General features: G+C 33.3%; 1 protein-coding gene across 1 annotated transcript in view; it reads left to right on the forward strand.

Annotated features, from left to right (window-relative positions):
* The window catches only part of LRP1B (LDL receptor related protein 1B), a 1,792,671-nt gene that overhangs the window by 1,691,839 nt on the left and 85,741 nt on the right, over nucleotides 1-15,091 (forward strand). Inside the window, exons 81-83 of the mRNA XM_036023545.1 lie at nucleotides 1,292-1,465; nucleotides 2,471-2,596; nucleotides 9,530-9,694. Of these exons, the coding sequence (XP_035879438.1) occupies nucleotides 1,292-1,465; nucleotides 2,471-2,596; nucleotides 9,530-9,694 (465 nt within the window). The remainder of the gene's footprint in view (nucleotides 1-1,291; nucleotides 1,466-2,470; nucleotides 2,597-9,529; nucleotides 9,695-15,091) is intronic.

The following is a 15,091-nucleotide window of genomic DNA, read 5'->3' on the forward strand; positions in this document are numbered from 1 at the left end:
CCTCTGTGCCCGCCTCCTATCATTCCCTCTCTCACTTTCTGGCTCCCTTCTGTGCCTCACACTTTCCTTGCCTGGAAACTTCATTTCTTTCTGTGAATCTGATTTCTTTCCTTTATGTTTTTCTTTCCTTTTCTACCACAACCCCTTCCTTTGTTTATCACAAATTGCTCATAATATGTTATTTGAAGTTTTATATTTACATTATATATTTTATGAACACAGTTTTGCTTTTTTCTTTTAACAGAAGCAGAGATGTTAAAAGAAAAATAATGGAATTTAACTTTCATTGTGCCTTTGCCTAAAGTGTGTGTTTTTTGTATGGTGACTATAGTTAGAAAAAAGAATCCTCATTTCTGTAATTGATTACAAAAAAGTTATCCTGTTTCAGCTTAAGTGTATATGTTACTATTTCAAATAACCCTAAAGATAAATATATGTTTAAAACACATTTTATGTTCTACAACCTCTAGGTATTAGGTGAAATACAGGGTGGGGTATAAAAGTAGGTTTATAGTCATGAGTATATAAAACAGTTTATTCTTCTATTATTTATTAATTATTATATTGTTTTCTATATGAACAACTGTAAATCTACATTTGTCACACCCTGTATAAATATTTTCATTTTACTTGCTTTATAGTATCGAAAGTCTTATTTTTTTTTGCAAAATCTCTTAAAATAAATCATTTTTAAGTGGGAAAAATGATAACCCCTATTATTTTTAATCAAACCAGTCAAATGTGTGATTGCCATTTACAAGTTTGTTTTTACCCCATTTCTAAAGCAGGCAATAGTAATAACTAATGTTTTTTTGAATTTTAGTCTTTAAAATTAACTTAGGATTACTTGATAAATTTGACATTCAAGTAATCTACTTTAATCATTGATTTGATCCAGAACACAATTTGAGAACTTTATGAACTGCCTGTTTTTGTACAAAAGATAGGATTGGCCTATACGCTTTTCTTTTGATAGCAAATTCTAAAGCAGAGAAAATTACACTGCATATAATAAGCCTCAAGCAAATGATTTGTGGTGGTGAAGATGATTAAAGTGATAAGTGCTTTTTTTAAATGTTCTGAGTGACATTATTTAATATCTCAATTATTCCTAAGGCAGAGAAATTAATTCTAGTAAGTTCATATGTAATGTTAAATACATTTTAATTCTGAAAGTTTTTTTTCTAAAAGTAATAATAAGATTTTTTATAGGATTTTGGATAAACTTAGTTTTCCTAGGTCTGAGTGTTTACATTGCAACTTTTATAACCCTACCTTTTACAAATTCTAGGCTTGTTACATCCACATAGGATTGATGTCTTTGAAGATTACATATATGGAGTAGGACCTAAAAATGGTGTATTTCGAGTACAAAAATTTGGCCATGGTTCAGTAGAATACCTAGCTTTAGATGTTGATAAAACAAAAGGTGTTTTAATATCTCATCGCTATAAACAACAAGACTGTAAGTATAATATTTTGCATAATTGTCTATATAGGTAAATTATCTTCCTTATGATTCAAAAGAAAGCATTTTTTAACTGTCTTAACTATTTCAATGCCTTAGCCCTAGTAACTTAAGTAACTTTAATTGTTATATCACCAGACTTTAAATTACCAAAATCAAGATATAAATAATACAAGTTTTCATTTGTCATAACAAATATGAAAATTTCAGAATTTAGTTGTGTTGTCTGGGAATTAGAATTGGCATTGTTATTTTTTGAACTGCATCATTCTGTTTTGCTGAAATTCTTAATAAACCCTGGTGAGTTTGTAGACAAGTAAGGAAATTATTCATCATTAGTCATTTTGACTTTTCCTACTGATAACTAAGTAGCAATTATATTATTAACATTTCATCCTTAAAAGTATCTGACGTAGACTGTTTCGAGGGTTGTTTTTTCTCTGATTGTTTGTCTTGTATTGTAACTTTCCCTCCTAGAAGGGAATTGATAAATAATTGATGTTATTATCTTGAAAGATATATTTTAAACACAACTACCCAAAATACTGACAATCAAACTAAAACGTAGTTGAAATTCTAATGATCTGTCTTTATGTATGATTTCATCCTGCAAGAAACTGTTTAATATTTATTTATAATTAATCTTTGTGGCAAATAAAAAGAGATTTAATGTATTTGGTGCAATGATCTGGAAAGGTAACAATTGATATTTATCCAAGTTAGTTTTGGAAACAAATTAAAACAACCTCAGCCTCCAAAAAACTTTCTAAAATTCTATCTAAAGTTTTGCTGCTTTTGACTAATCATCTGGCATATAGTTTCAAGGTAAGACCTATTCACGTATTAAGATGAACAGCAACATTAAAATGAAGAATGACCAGCAGAAATTTGATGTGATTTCTTTTCAGGGTTGCTAATTCATTATTTCACCTTATTAAATTTCATGTTTTTGAAACCTATTGTGTTTATACTTGTGTATTTCTTTTGTTTTGTTTTAATCAGTACCCAACCGGTGCTTGAATTTAGCATGTGAATTCCTCTGTTTGCTGAATCCTGCTGGGGCCACCTGTGTGTGCCCAGAAGGGAAATATTTGATTAATGGTACCTGCAATGATGACAGCCTGTTAGGTAGGTAAACTTTGTTATTTGCAAATAATGAATTCATCTAAATGATAAAATTTTACAGCTATTGACACTGAACATAATTACCTATTCATTAATCAATTTAGTTACCCTAATACCTTTGCTTTTTGAAAGCCTGCATAAACTGTTCTTCTAATGATAGCTTTCTATTAATTCATTCTACCTTTATGCACAAAACTGCAGTGAGCACTTACTACGCATCTGACAGTAGGTTAAAAACTGAAGTCACACAGAATCAGAATATATTTTATATAGTTCTTGTATCAGTGAAGATAATATTTCTGAACATATCATTCTGCCCTTAGTTTAAACTCAACCCCAAATCCATTTTATCAATAGGTTTATATTGAACAGCTTCTATATGCCAATACTAATCTAGAAACAGGAATAATTTCAAAACTAAGTCTTAGTTTCTCCTGTGTAAAATTTGATTAACAATAAATATTATCACTATTACTAAGAAATATGTTTAGGCCTTATAAGCAAAGCATAACATTAATTTAAAAACCAAGGATTCAGAAATAAAACCTACAAGATATCTTCACTCCTGAAGTTGATCATTTAGAAGGTACAGCTTAAAACAAACCTTAAAGCAAATTCAAACATCATTTCAAATGCAGAAAAGTATCATACAAGAAAAAATAAAAACATAAATAGTGTGATTCTTTATATTTGTCTTTTACCATATTGGGGAATAAAATTACTATGATGAAAACAAAAAGAAAATCAACACTAAATTGTATGTCACAGAGCAAAACACATGCTCCAAGATCCCTTGAGGATCAAAACAAACATTATTCCATGAGTGCAGACTTAGGATCTTCACACAGCAAGGTTTCCTACCCGCTGTGTGTCCCTCTGTTAGAATGAACTCACGTCAACCCCGTGTCTTTACCTAGGTCAGCTTCTTCACCGCCATTTATTTCCCTTTGTTCTCTGCTGGGGGTTTACATGCAATCTGAAGACTTTTGCCTTTCCAAGACATTAAATTTCTAAAACTAGCATAATAATGTTAAGATAGTTGGATTTATTAAGCATTAGATATGCAAAGCTGAAGGGGTTACAGAGATGAAACAATAAATGACATAAATACCAATAAATATACATTTATATGAATGCAAGCCACAAAAGAGGCAGAGTTAAAATTTTTATGAGGTGTCAGATGCTAATCCAATTAGAGAATTGATTACAATTTCCTATGGAATATGACCTTAGAACAAGGTTTGCAAAGACATATTGGATTTAGATTAAGTGGGAACAAGAGAACAGAACATAGAGAACAGGCTGACAGTGACCAGAAGGGAGAGGGGAGGGAATTTCAGGGGAAAAGGGGAAGGATTTACAGGAACAAGTATAAAAGACACATGGACAAAAATGAGGGGAGGTGGAAATGGGAGGGGAGAAGGGAGGGCTGGGGGGGTGGGCTAGGATGGGAGTAAAAGACAGAAAACTGTACTTGAACAACAATTAAAATAAAAATTAAAAAAGAGAGAGAACAGGGCATTGAAAGAGAAAAAAATTAAAAGACATAAAATTATGGCATGCAAAGAAAATACTGAGTCATTTATTTCAGTTGGTGTGTGGGATGTGTGAAGTGTTGTAGGTAGCAAGGCTAGGGAGTTCTCAACACAGTAAAATGTAAAACATGATTGGTATTTGGGATGGGGACTTTAGGGCCAGTTATTGAAAAGGGATGCTTTTGCTGGCACCAGGATGCACCCTTTCCTTCACCCATTAACTTCCCAACTAGAGTAGCTGTGATTGCAATTATGATGATAGAATAAGATAAGAATATGATGGTAGAATAAGATGGTAAGAATAAGAAAATGTCTAAATAGACATTTGCAACCATCACCAGGTACATTTTCACTTGTTCATCTGACATGGTCATATAGCTAAACTATGTAGAGCCACATGTTTTACTTAACTTCGCTGGAACAAATTCCTGAAAATGTCAACAATATAAGTAGTGACCCCCCATAATTTTAATACCCACCTAGTACTATACACAGTTATTACAATATTATTGACTGTATTGCCTAACCTCATGACCATTCTATAACTATCAATTTGTATTTCTTAATCCTTTACTCTTTTTATCCAACCCTCCAATCCCCCTGTCACCTGGCAATGCTCAGTTTGTTCTCCGTATCAATGAACCTGTTTCTATTTTATTACTTTTTGCAACTAAAACTAACATCAAATAATAATGAATGTCAACTGTAATAAAAAAATCAAGAAAATGACAACACTTAACCAACATGGGGAAAGAAGGGCATATAAAATGATCCATCAGAATATGAGAAGAAATACTACATACAAAATGAAATACATGTCTTTTGTATTACCCTTTTTAAAAAGAAAATGCCATCTACTAGAAATTCTTTCTAGTAGAAGATGTGCCACGTTTTCATTAGTTCCACACACACCCACAACTAGTATTCTTACAGGCACCTCCTATGTACACATCTACTTGTACTATTGCTTGGATGGGAGAGACCCTGGGAAGAGTTTATGGTTCTATTCAAAAGTACACTCCCAATGCTACCAAAGTGACCTTTACATGGGCTCAGATATTATGTGCATTTTTTTATGATCAAGTTGCAGATGATTTTTTTCTTTATCACTAGAAATTGCTGTTTCTTTGACATAACCCTCCTTGTTTCCTTTGATTAGTAAAATTATTTATTCAAAAATCCTAACTCAAATGGCACAGAAAGGACTTGGCCTGGGGCATGACTGAGGGGAGCTTTGGATGAGGTCAAGATCTGTCTATCATTTAACCAACTTGTTTGACCCTGTCCTCCCTCAATCTCACTTTCATGTAAAATTGGAATAACAATAAATACTACTACTACTGATAGTAATATATATTTTGAAGACTTATGAGGAAAGTATATTATAAGTATGGTTTCATTGTTTACCATTTTAACAAATATAAGATGTTATATGTATTTTATTAATATAATAATCACAAAATCCCAATGATACTATGCTGTTATTGCCCCTATTTTTACTGATAGAACATTGAAGTATGGAACGACTTAGCTTAACATCTAACATTACTTTTTTTTTTTTTTTTAAAGATTTATTTATTTATTTATTTATTTTTAGGGAGGGTAGGCAGGGAGAGAGAGAGAGAGAGAGAGAGAGAAAGTGAGAGAGAGAGAGAGAGGGAGAGAAACATCAATGTGCGGTTGCTGGGGATTATGGCCTGCAACCCAGGAATGTACCCTGGCTGGGAATTGAACCTGGGACACTTTGGTTCCCAGCCCATGCTCAATCCACTGAGCTACACCAGCCAGGTAACATCTAACATTACTTAATAATGATAGTATCTGAAGGTGAGCCCAGGCATTCCACATTCTTACCCAATATACAATACTTACCAGTGCCTCCATATCACCCATAGTACCCATGTTCAGAGTTACTGGAAATGTGAGAAATAACATACATCAAGTGCTAGCACAATGCCTTATAAAAAGTATAAACATGGTACTCTTAAGATAAATCTGTTATGAAGTAGGTAAGAAAATGAAACAAGTTGTATTGTTTTGTGTTTGAAATGAGGAAGCATGTTTGTCTAAATACAAACTATCCAAGACCTAAAACTTTATTTAGAGATTGCCATTTTACTATGGCAACCGAACTTGAAAGGCATGATTACCAAAACCATTTCAAAGTTTGTTTTGTATTTTAAAAGAAAATGTTGTTTTCCCATAATTTCTGTTAAAGCAATATGCACATTGGTCTGTGCACATATGAGTCTTAGTATTAGAGAGTTGGGACCACTTCAGTGAGGAATATAAATAGGTGAATCTCAGAGTTATTGATTTGTATAGATAAATGCCAATTTTTTTCTAACATTAATATTTGACATAGCCAAGTGTTCAGCTTTTCATCATTGCTTGTCTTTCTTTAGATGCTATTGTTAAATGGTGAATATGCTGAATAGTTTTAATCTTCATATAAGAAATTTGAAATTCTAATGTTGCTCATGCCTGGGGAAGTATTCGTCTGCTCTTTTAGCTGATTATAATTATCGAAGCTTGGCTTCTGGGGGTGATTTAGCCTTTGACAAAAGCAGCCTTCTTTTTCATTATAAAATGATTACATTCAGGTTTTAAAAGAATGTAACTCCACTTACATTGCATCAGTCAGTGTTATTTTTTATTTTAATTTCTAGTACCTAATGAGACACATTGTAGAAATGCACATGTTTTAACATATAGAGATTTTGAATACCTATGTAGTTTACGTAGAACATCTTCAGGTGAAAATAAGCCCTCCCATAATCCTAACTGTGGTCAGAATAGCTTAAGTATTAATCTTCTCTGTTCACATTCACAACTCCGATTAGGATATTTCATACTGAATAAGTTAGAAATATTTTGGTAAATTTTAAGTGATGCAAGCATATTTCTACACTAGATCCTTCTTGAGAATTTGACCTCTATATTTGTCTTTGGTGGAGATTGCCACTTGCATTTACATAGTTATTTCCAATTCAGTATGTCCAAGCTAAATGACCTCTTCAATTTCTATCACCCTTGTGTCTAAATATAAAAAATTATCCTTAATTTTCCTTGCCCACTTTATACAGCACAAATGTGATTTTTACCTTCCAGTTACCTTTAGTACATCCACATTTATCCACCTCACATCACTGTATGTTAGGCTGTCATGTTACCTAGCCTTTATAATTTAACAGAGCCCTAGTAGTCTCACTGCTTTCAGTTTAACCCAAGCCAAGTACATCTTCAGACATTTTAGGCTTTTCAAAGACACAACATTGCTTTTGGGGAAAAGTCCAAAATCCAAAGATCTCCTATGACACCGCCTATCTCTTCAAACTCACTATTTTGTTCCATTTCCTTCCTTCATACTCCCCAATCCAGGTTCAGTCACAGTGACTTCCATTTGGTAACTCCAGTGTTCATCTTTGGACACTCACAGATGTTATTCCATGTGAGCTATGTTCTTAGTGTACTTCATGGCCTCTCAATAAATCATACTAATACTACAGGGTAATTTACCAAATAAATACTTCATTTCTTATTGAAATATAACAAAACACCATTAGACCTAGATTTCAGCTCTTCATTCTTTCGCTATTCTAGGTGTGGTAGGTAAGGACTCAAAGAAAAATTCTCTTTTGAGTGTATGTGTATATAGTATATACTTTTATATATAATATTTATAAAGTTTTATGATTTAACTTTTTCTTTCAAAGTTCTTAATTAATATTCATAACAAATCTATGAGTTAAAAAGTACATTTGTCAATAACACCGTATAAAATAAATGAGTCTCAGACAAGTAAACTTGAATGTGAAGTAAGTAGCACAACTAGGGCCTAATCACAGGTCTCATTACATCAACTGTCATTTCCTTTATACTATGCATATGTAGTGCTTCATGAGAGAGCCCTTCCTATCACAAATGCAAACTTTAGTAATGCCAACCTAACCCATAGTGAAATATTGGAAACTTTCCCTTGCATTTAGGCAAGTCTCAGAATCTCCTAGTGCTACTGACAGTCTCTATTTGTGACAGTGGATATGATACTTGAATCATTGTGTCATTTGAAATCACTGAGGCTCTTTAAGATGGTCTTATGATTATTGTAGCGATATATTCAAGCTTCTGCGATGTATGGGCCACAGAATCTTGAACAAAGAATATAAGCTATTTTGATTTTAATTATTTCACTATGAAATAGGCATGGCTTTAGTAGGAGGTATATTCTAGAATAAAATGCCTCTTAAAATAATCTCAATATTTTTTGTTACAATGGACATTGTGTCTTACTCTACATAAAATAGTATTTCTAATGGAGCAAGGCACTATGAACATAGAAAACTGACCGGGAAAATTATTACAAACCAATTTTTCTTACAAATCAGATGTCATATTTTAAAAAAATAATTTTGCTATTCCAGGGAAAGAGCATCCTTTCCTATTCTCAGGCAAAATGTATGATATAAACAGGTTGTGACTAATTAATTTAGATATGGAAATTTTTTTCTATGAAACTGTCTAATACTGTTCTATCATCATCTTATACCAAATCTAAGTGACTTTTAGTTTTGGGTGTTTATATATTATTAATAAGTATGTACATCAAAGAGTCTATTTTGGGTTTTGGGGAGATTTTTTGTGATAATTTTATTTTATTTTTCATTATTTTTATTGTTGACACTCCTTTACCCACCTCCACCCGGCCCACACCTCTGCCTTCCTTCTGGCCATCGTCACACTGTTGTCTGTGAAAGATTGTATTTTAAATAAATATTTGTATAGTCTCTATATAAAGATATATATGAATATAGCTTAGATATTTCATCTTTGTTTAATATTAAACATTTCTAAAAATGGGTTATAGTTGCTCATATTACTAAAAAAAACACTGGTTGGAAAATATTTCATTTGTTCGAAGTTTCATTTGGTTTTACTGTTTACCATTTTAACAAATACCATATAAGAAATAGCTGACAATGTAATTTAATATTTGTATTCACCATATAACAATGGTTGAAATCTATTTCTCTATTTTCAGGTAGTCTTATTTCTTTTATATTAGGAGTATTTATTTGGGAATTTTATAATAAAAGCAAATCTTAGTATTTATTTTTTTATTTTTTATTTTTTAAAGATTTTATTTATTTATTTTTAGAGAGGGTAGGGAGGGAGAAAGAGAGAGAGAGAGAAACATCAATGTGCGGTTGCTGGGGGCCATGGCCTGCAACCCAGGCATGTGCCCTGACTGGGAATGGAAGCTGCGACACTTTGGTTCGCAGCCCGTGCTCAATCCACTGAGCTATGCCAGCCAGGGCAGTATTTTTTATTTATTGAAATTATTCTTATTCTGTAATCCACTAAATGGCATGGTAATTCATACATTTCTTTTTATAACCAGATGATTCATGCAAATTGACGTGTGAAAATGGAGGAAGATGCATTTTAAATGAGAAGGGTGATTTGAGGTGTCACTGTTGGCCCAGTTATTCAGGAGAAAGGTGTGAAGTGAACCACTGTAGCAACTACTGTCAGAATGGAGGAACGTGTATATCATCAGCTCTGGGTAAATATTTCAGCTTTCTTGTGTATTTAAATCACTTGCATTTTCCTTGAACATGAAAACTATAAAGAAAATAATATAAATATAATTTCTGGTATCTTAATAAAGAATGTATTGACACTAGTTACATTTAATTAATTGAACATAATCAGTAGCATTTATTCTAAATTTAGTACATTAAAGTTCAAGCCATCGAATTTGACAATAGTCAAATCCTGACAACAGTAGTGGTCAGGATCATGTGCTGAGTATGCACCATGTGTCAGGGCTCCGTGCTTAGAGATTCCGACGCAGGCTTAGAATGCTTAAGTGAAACCAATTTTATAAGCCTTGTATGTTTAACTTGAAAATCTGTTTTTTTATTGAATAGTTTTTCCCATGCTAAAAATTATTTTTTATTGAAAACAGGTTCATTTTAAATGTAAATATATATCAGTACATGTAATAGCATTGTAGTTCCCCTCTGAAATCGTAACTTCTCTGTTGGCATGTAGTATACGAGGTCTGTTCAGAAAGTATCCAGCCATATAATATGTAAAATGGAGACATTTATTGAAGAACATAAAAGATACAAGAAACACTGTACGTAGGATAATGATGCCTCAGCCCCCTTCAAAGTAGACACCCTAGGACCTACTTCTCCCATCAGCTGTCCAGTTGTATTTTCTTGAATCTCATTGACAATCTGAAATCTCTTCCCTTTCAAAGATGATTTTAGTTTTCGAAAAGCCAGAAGCTATGGGGCACCAAATCAGGGCTATAGGGGAGCTGAGTCATCAGGGTGATTTGATATTTTGCCAAAACACAAGTGCATTATCGTGATGAAACTGCCAATCACAAGTTGCCCATAGCTGTGGCTTTCTGAATCATCAAAATAGGTTCTTTAGAGGAAGGTTAATTCAAAATATGATGCAGATTCATTGATGCGGCTCTATTTGCTCAGTCATTTTGAATGAGACAACCATACAGTATACTTGCTCACCCAATTGTGTGTACCACCCACATGGACTAGTACAGTAAAGTTACCATTGTTCACACATGAGCATTCCAGTTCATTCTCCTTGACTGCCAGGTTACGTCAATGTCATGCAAACTATTCTTGTTATATTAACAGTGCCTGGACTTTTTAAGGACAGACCTCATATAATATGCTTTGAAAATATCAGGTTAGTTTATGTTAGGATATACTTGAGATTCTTACTCATTTACACAATAGCTATGTTTGCACAAAGTGTCTTCTACAGCACACATGTGAGCACTGAAACATATTTTCTACTCACTTCTATTAAATTTAGAATATGTTCCCATGGGAAAAATTAACCCAAATGCATAATAAAAGTGTAATTTGTAGATCACAATATTCAGTGCAAAGGACATTATGCAACTATTAGAGTGCAATCTATGCACATTTAATTCTACTGCATAAATGCAAATTTATTTAGTCAAGTGGAAAATCAATCTATGTGATCTTTACATCCCCTACATGATTAATTCTATCTTAATAAGAGTTCTCATTGCTTCTATTTCTTTTGTTATTCTTTGCAGTATTTTGTATAATTCTAACTGAAAGAGCCACATTAAGAAATATTTTCAATGGAGTTCAGAGGAGCCAAGCCGTTTCTGATTTACATTCTAATAGTAAAATCATTACTATTTCTTTAAATTTGATAGTTTTATGTCTATAAATATTTTTGATATTGGATTAATTGATAATTAAGCTATTCTAACTACTTAACTGAATTCAAAAAAATATTCAACAGGTTTATTGAAATAAAAAAGCACTAGGATCCTTACTAACTATTTTTATTCTGCCAAATGGAAGCTAATCCATATAGTAAAGTATATTCTAATGCTGTGAAAGAAATTGTAGTCTGGGATCTTCATTGATTATGCAAGTAAAAATCCAATTAATGTGCTCTGAAAGGATATGACCTGTGATTTTATTTTAGTAACACAGATGCCATTCCCTTTAGGAAGGAAGCTTTTCCTGTGCAATAAATTTTTAGGGATTTTATTATTTAATTGTTAACTTAATTTCATTATTATAGTAATAAATTATTGTATTATAACTGTTAGCAGCAAAAACACACCAAAATGTTACCAGTGATTAGAACTCAGTTCAACAGTCACATTACCTGGGTTCTGGCTGAGAAAGAATTCAAGGCCAAAACTCATATACAAGCAAAAATGTACTTAGAAAGTCACAGAGGTAGAATTGAATGTTGGAAGAAGTGAGCCAGCTGAGATGTTGGGCTCAGGGAATAAGTTATAAAGGCAAAAAAAAAGGGAGTTCAGGAAAAGAAAAGCAAAAATAACATGCCTGGGGGAAAGAGGGTGAAAGAAGAGGACATGCTCCAGAGAGAGAGGGGGAGAGTAGTCCTGGGTCCTCCACCCTGAGGGTTTTTATCTGCTCTCTAAACATGGGTATCTTAGAGGAGGTCTCAGGGGAGGATCTCAATGGACTTCCAGCTATGTCCTTTCAGGATTGTGGTCTCCACTGATTGCTACCAGTAGGGGTCATTAGTCATCCCAGCTGGTCCTGATGTCAGCCATGGTATCATCCCACTGGGCTTTGCTCCTTCTCTGGACTTGGAGCTACAGCACAACTGAGGCCCAGGTATTAACTCTAGTTTAGTTTGACCAGAACTCCATCTCTGTGGTTAAGGGAACCAGGGCTTTGTTTCTAAAATGCTTTGATATGAGTCAGAACCTCATTGTCTTGAGGGCTTAATACTTACAGTAGTGTTTGTGCAAGAGTTTGTATGGGAGTCATATGAGGCTGTGCTTCAGCCCCTTTGTTCCTCTTCTCAGGGGATCTACCACATGACTAACAACAATATGCTAAGGGAGGAAAGGTCAGGGTAGGGTCTAAACCTCCTGATCAGTGACATGAAAGGTCAGAGGGGGCCTAAACCATAGGACCAGCGAGATGCCAGGGGAGGAAAGGTCACCCTGGGGGTGACATCTTATTTTTCCAGTTTGGCCCATTGTTAGGCACATGTGGCTTTCTGCCCTGCTGACCTCCTATACCCGACCTATTGTTCCTACTTTGTTCATGCCTGTTTAACTTCCTAATGTACAACCAGATGTCTTTCTTGTACTTATTCATGGAAATGTTTAAGCCAACTAAAGAATTTGTCACTCTAAGCCACAGGTGGCAAACTCAAGGCCCAAGGGCTGAATGTGGCCCTCCACCTTGTTTTATCTGGCCCGGCACCTTGTTTCTACCTGGTGGCAGTGCCAAGCTCTCACTTAACTGTTAAGGAGTAGTTATATTTATAGTCTTCAAATTACATTTGACCTTTGGAAGGCAACCTTGAGACTGATGTGGTGGCCAGTGAAAATGAGTTTGACACCCCTACCTAAGCTATGGCTAACTGTTCAACATGCAACAGATCAACAGGGACAAATATCCATGAAACATTAAATTTGCTGTCATATTAATGCATTTTGAAGTATATATATGGATACAGAACAACTTTTCACATTTTCAAATAATTTGTCCAAACTTTGCTGAATTCTTAAAACCTGTATCAACTTTATCTATGCACCCAGATTATTAGATTTGGATTTACAGAGAGAATATATTCAGAAAAAGTTATATTTCAAGTTAGTAATATAAAGTCCTTCATATGAATTCAACCTGTTATGTCCATATAGTTGATTTTCTTATAACATGTAAAAGTTAATAATATTATATCCAATTAAGTCATTTACAAAGCACTTTACACTTTTAAAAATGTGGTTTTATAAAACATTGTCTGGTATTATAGAGTGTAGAATCTCATTATCTCTACACAAATGCTAATTTGTTAAATCCCATTGGGCAATTCATGGATTTATTTATTGTTGGTTTACTTACAGTTAAACCTTTTCTCAAATTCCTATATGGACACTATATAACTAGGGTTTGGGGCAGCCTTAATTAAAATTTATAAGTTTATGACAGTTGTGTAAGACTATAATAACTGCAGAAAAAATGTCATCAGTTAATTAAAAATATACATCTGAGAGGCATAATTAAAATTTAGCATGTAGAAATGAGTGTTTTCCTCATTCCTTATGGCTTTCTTTGTAATAAAAACCCTAAAAATAAAGCATGGATATAATCTGTATTCATATAGGAAATACTATGAAATTAAATATTGTGGCATTAATTATTTGACTAGGTCCATGTAGTTGATTTCTATGACCTGCTTATGGAAGGATAGATTTGAGATAAATTTTGCCTTGGGTAAAATATTGGAAATAAGAATAAAACATTGAAATATTCAATCATCCAATTATAAAAACATAAAGAATAATTTGTGATTTTTTTCTTTATGGATAGCATATAGAATATTTAATTTGCCATATTTGTAATTAATCTTTACTTGTGTAAATATTTATTCTTTAAGATATGTTCATACTGTTTAGAATTGTTCTTGTGGGTCTGTTATTTAGACATTTAATATTTACCTCACAAAGAATCAGGTTTTCCACATAGTTAATTTAGAAAAACAGAAAAGAGGGTTTGTGTGTTTGGTACAATATAACAAAATACTTCCACTCATAACATTTGAAGTTATTCAAAAGAGAGAAAAAATTTAATTTGGAAAGTTTGACAATATATAAAAGTAGACCTGGTTAGGTAAAGAAGGGATAGTGCAATTTGTGCAGTTTTTATAGTAGACAATACATTTGTATTTAATTATTGCAATGAATGCAAGAAGAAAGGAGCAAGTGTCATTGTAGCTCTCTTGTCACCATATCTGTGGATATTCTGTGGAAGTTTTTGTTTCCATACATGAAGCAGGAAAGGAAAAAATATTGAGGAAAGAAAATAAATCAATACCATCTCACTGCAGTGGGAAAGGCCCTTACAATATTAGGTGAGTAGATGGAGAGTATTGTCCTCATTCATTCAAGATCTTTCTGTCCAGGCCATTCTATCAAATATGATGTGATATGATAACTGATATCAAATATAATTGCCCCCAAAATGTATATTAAAAGGCAGTTAAGCTAGGAACTTTTGGCCATCCTCAAAACATCGTGGAACTGATGATGAAACATGTACCTGGGGTGTCCAACCTGTGGTCTGAAGGCCACATGCAGCCTAGGTTGACTGTGAATGCAGCCCAATGCAAAATTGTAAATTTACTTAAAACATTATGAGGTTTTTTGGTGATTACATGTCACAATATATTTAATGTGTGTCCCTAGGCAATTCTTCTTCTTCCAGGGTGGTGCAGAGATGCCAAAAGGTTGGACCCCCCTGATTATACTAATGTCTCTCGAGTCACATTGTACCTAAGATATAAAGTATAAAATCACCTAATAAGCACCTTGATAAAGATGAACATACATTTAAATTGCTCATATTTTCTTTTCTTTCACTTTTTATTAAATCAGCATTGT

Source organism: Phyllostomus discolor, chromosome 4 (assembly GCF_004126475.2).
Source record: "Phyllostomus discolor isolate MPI-MPIP mPhyDis1 chromosome 4, mPhyDis1.pri.v3, whole genome shotgun sequence".
NCBI lineage: Eukaryota > Metazoa > Chordata > Mammalia > Chiroptera > Phyllostomidae > Phyllostomus > Phyllostomus discolor.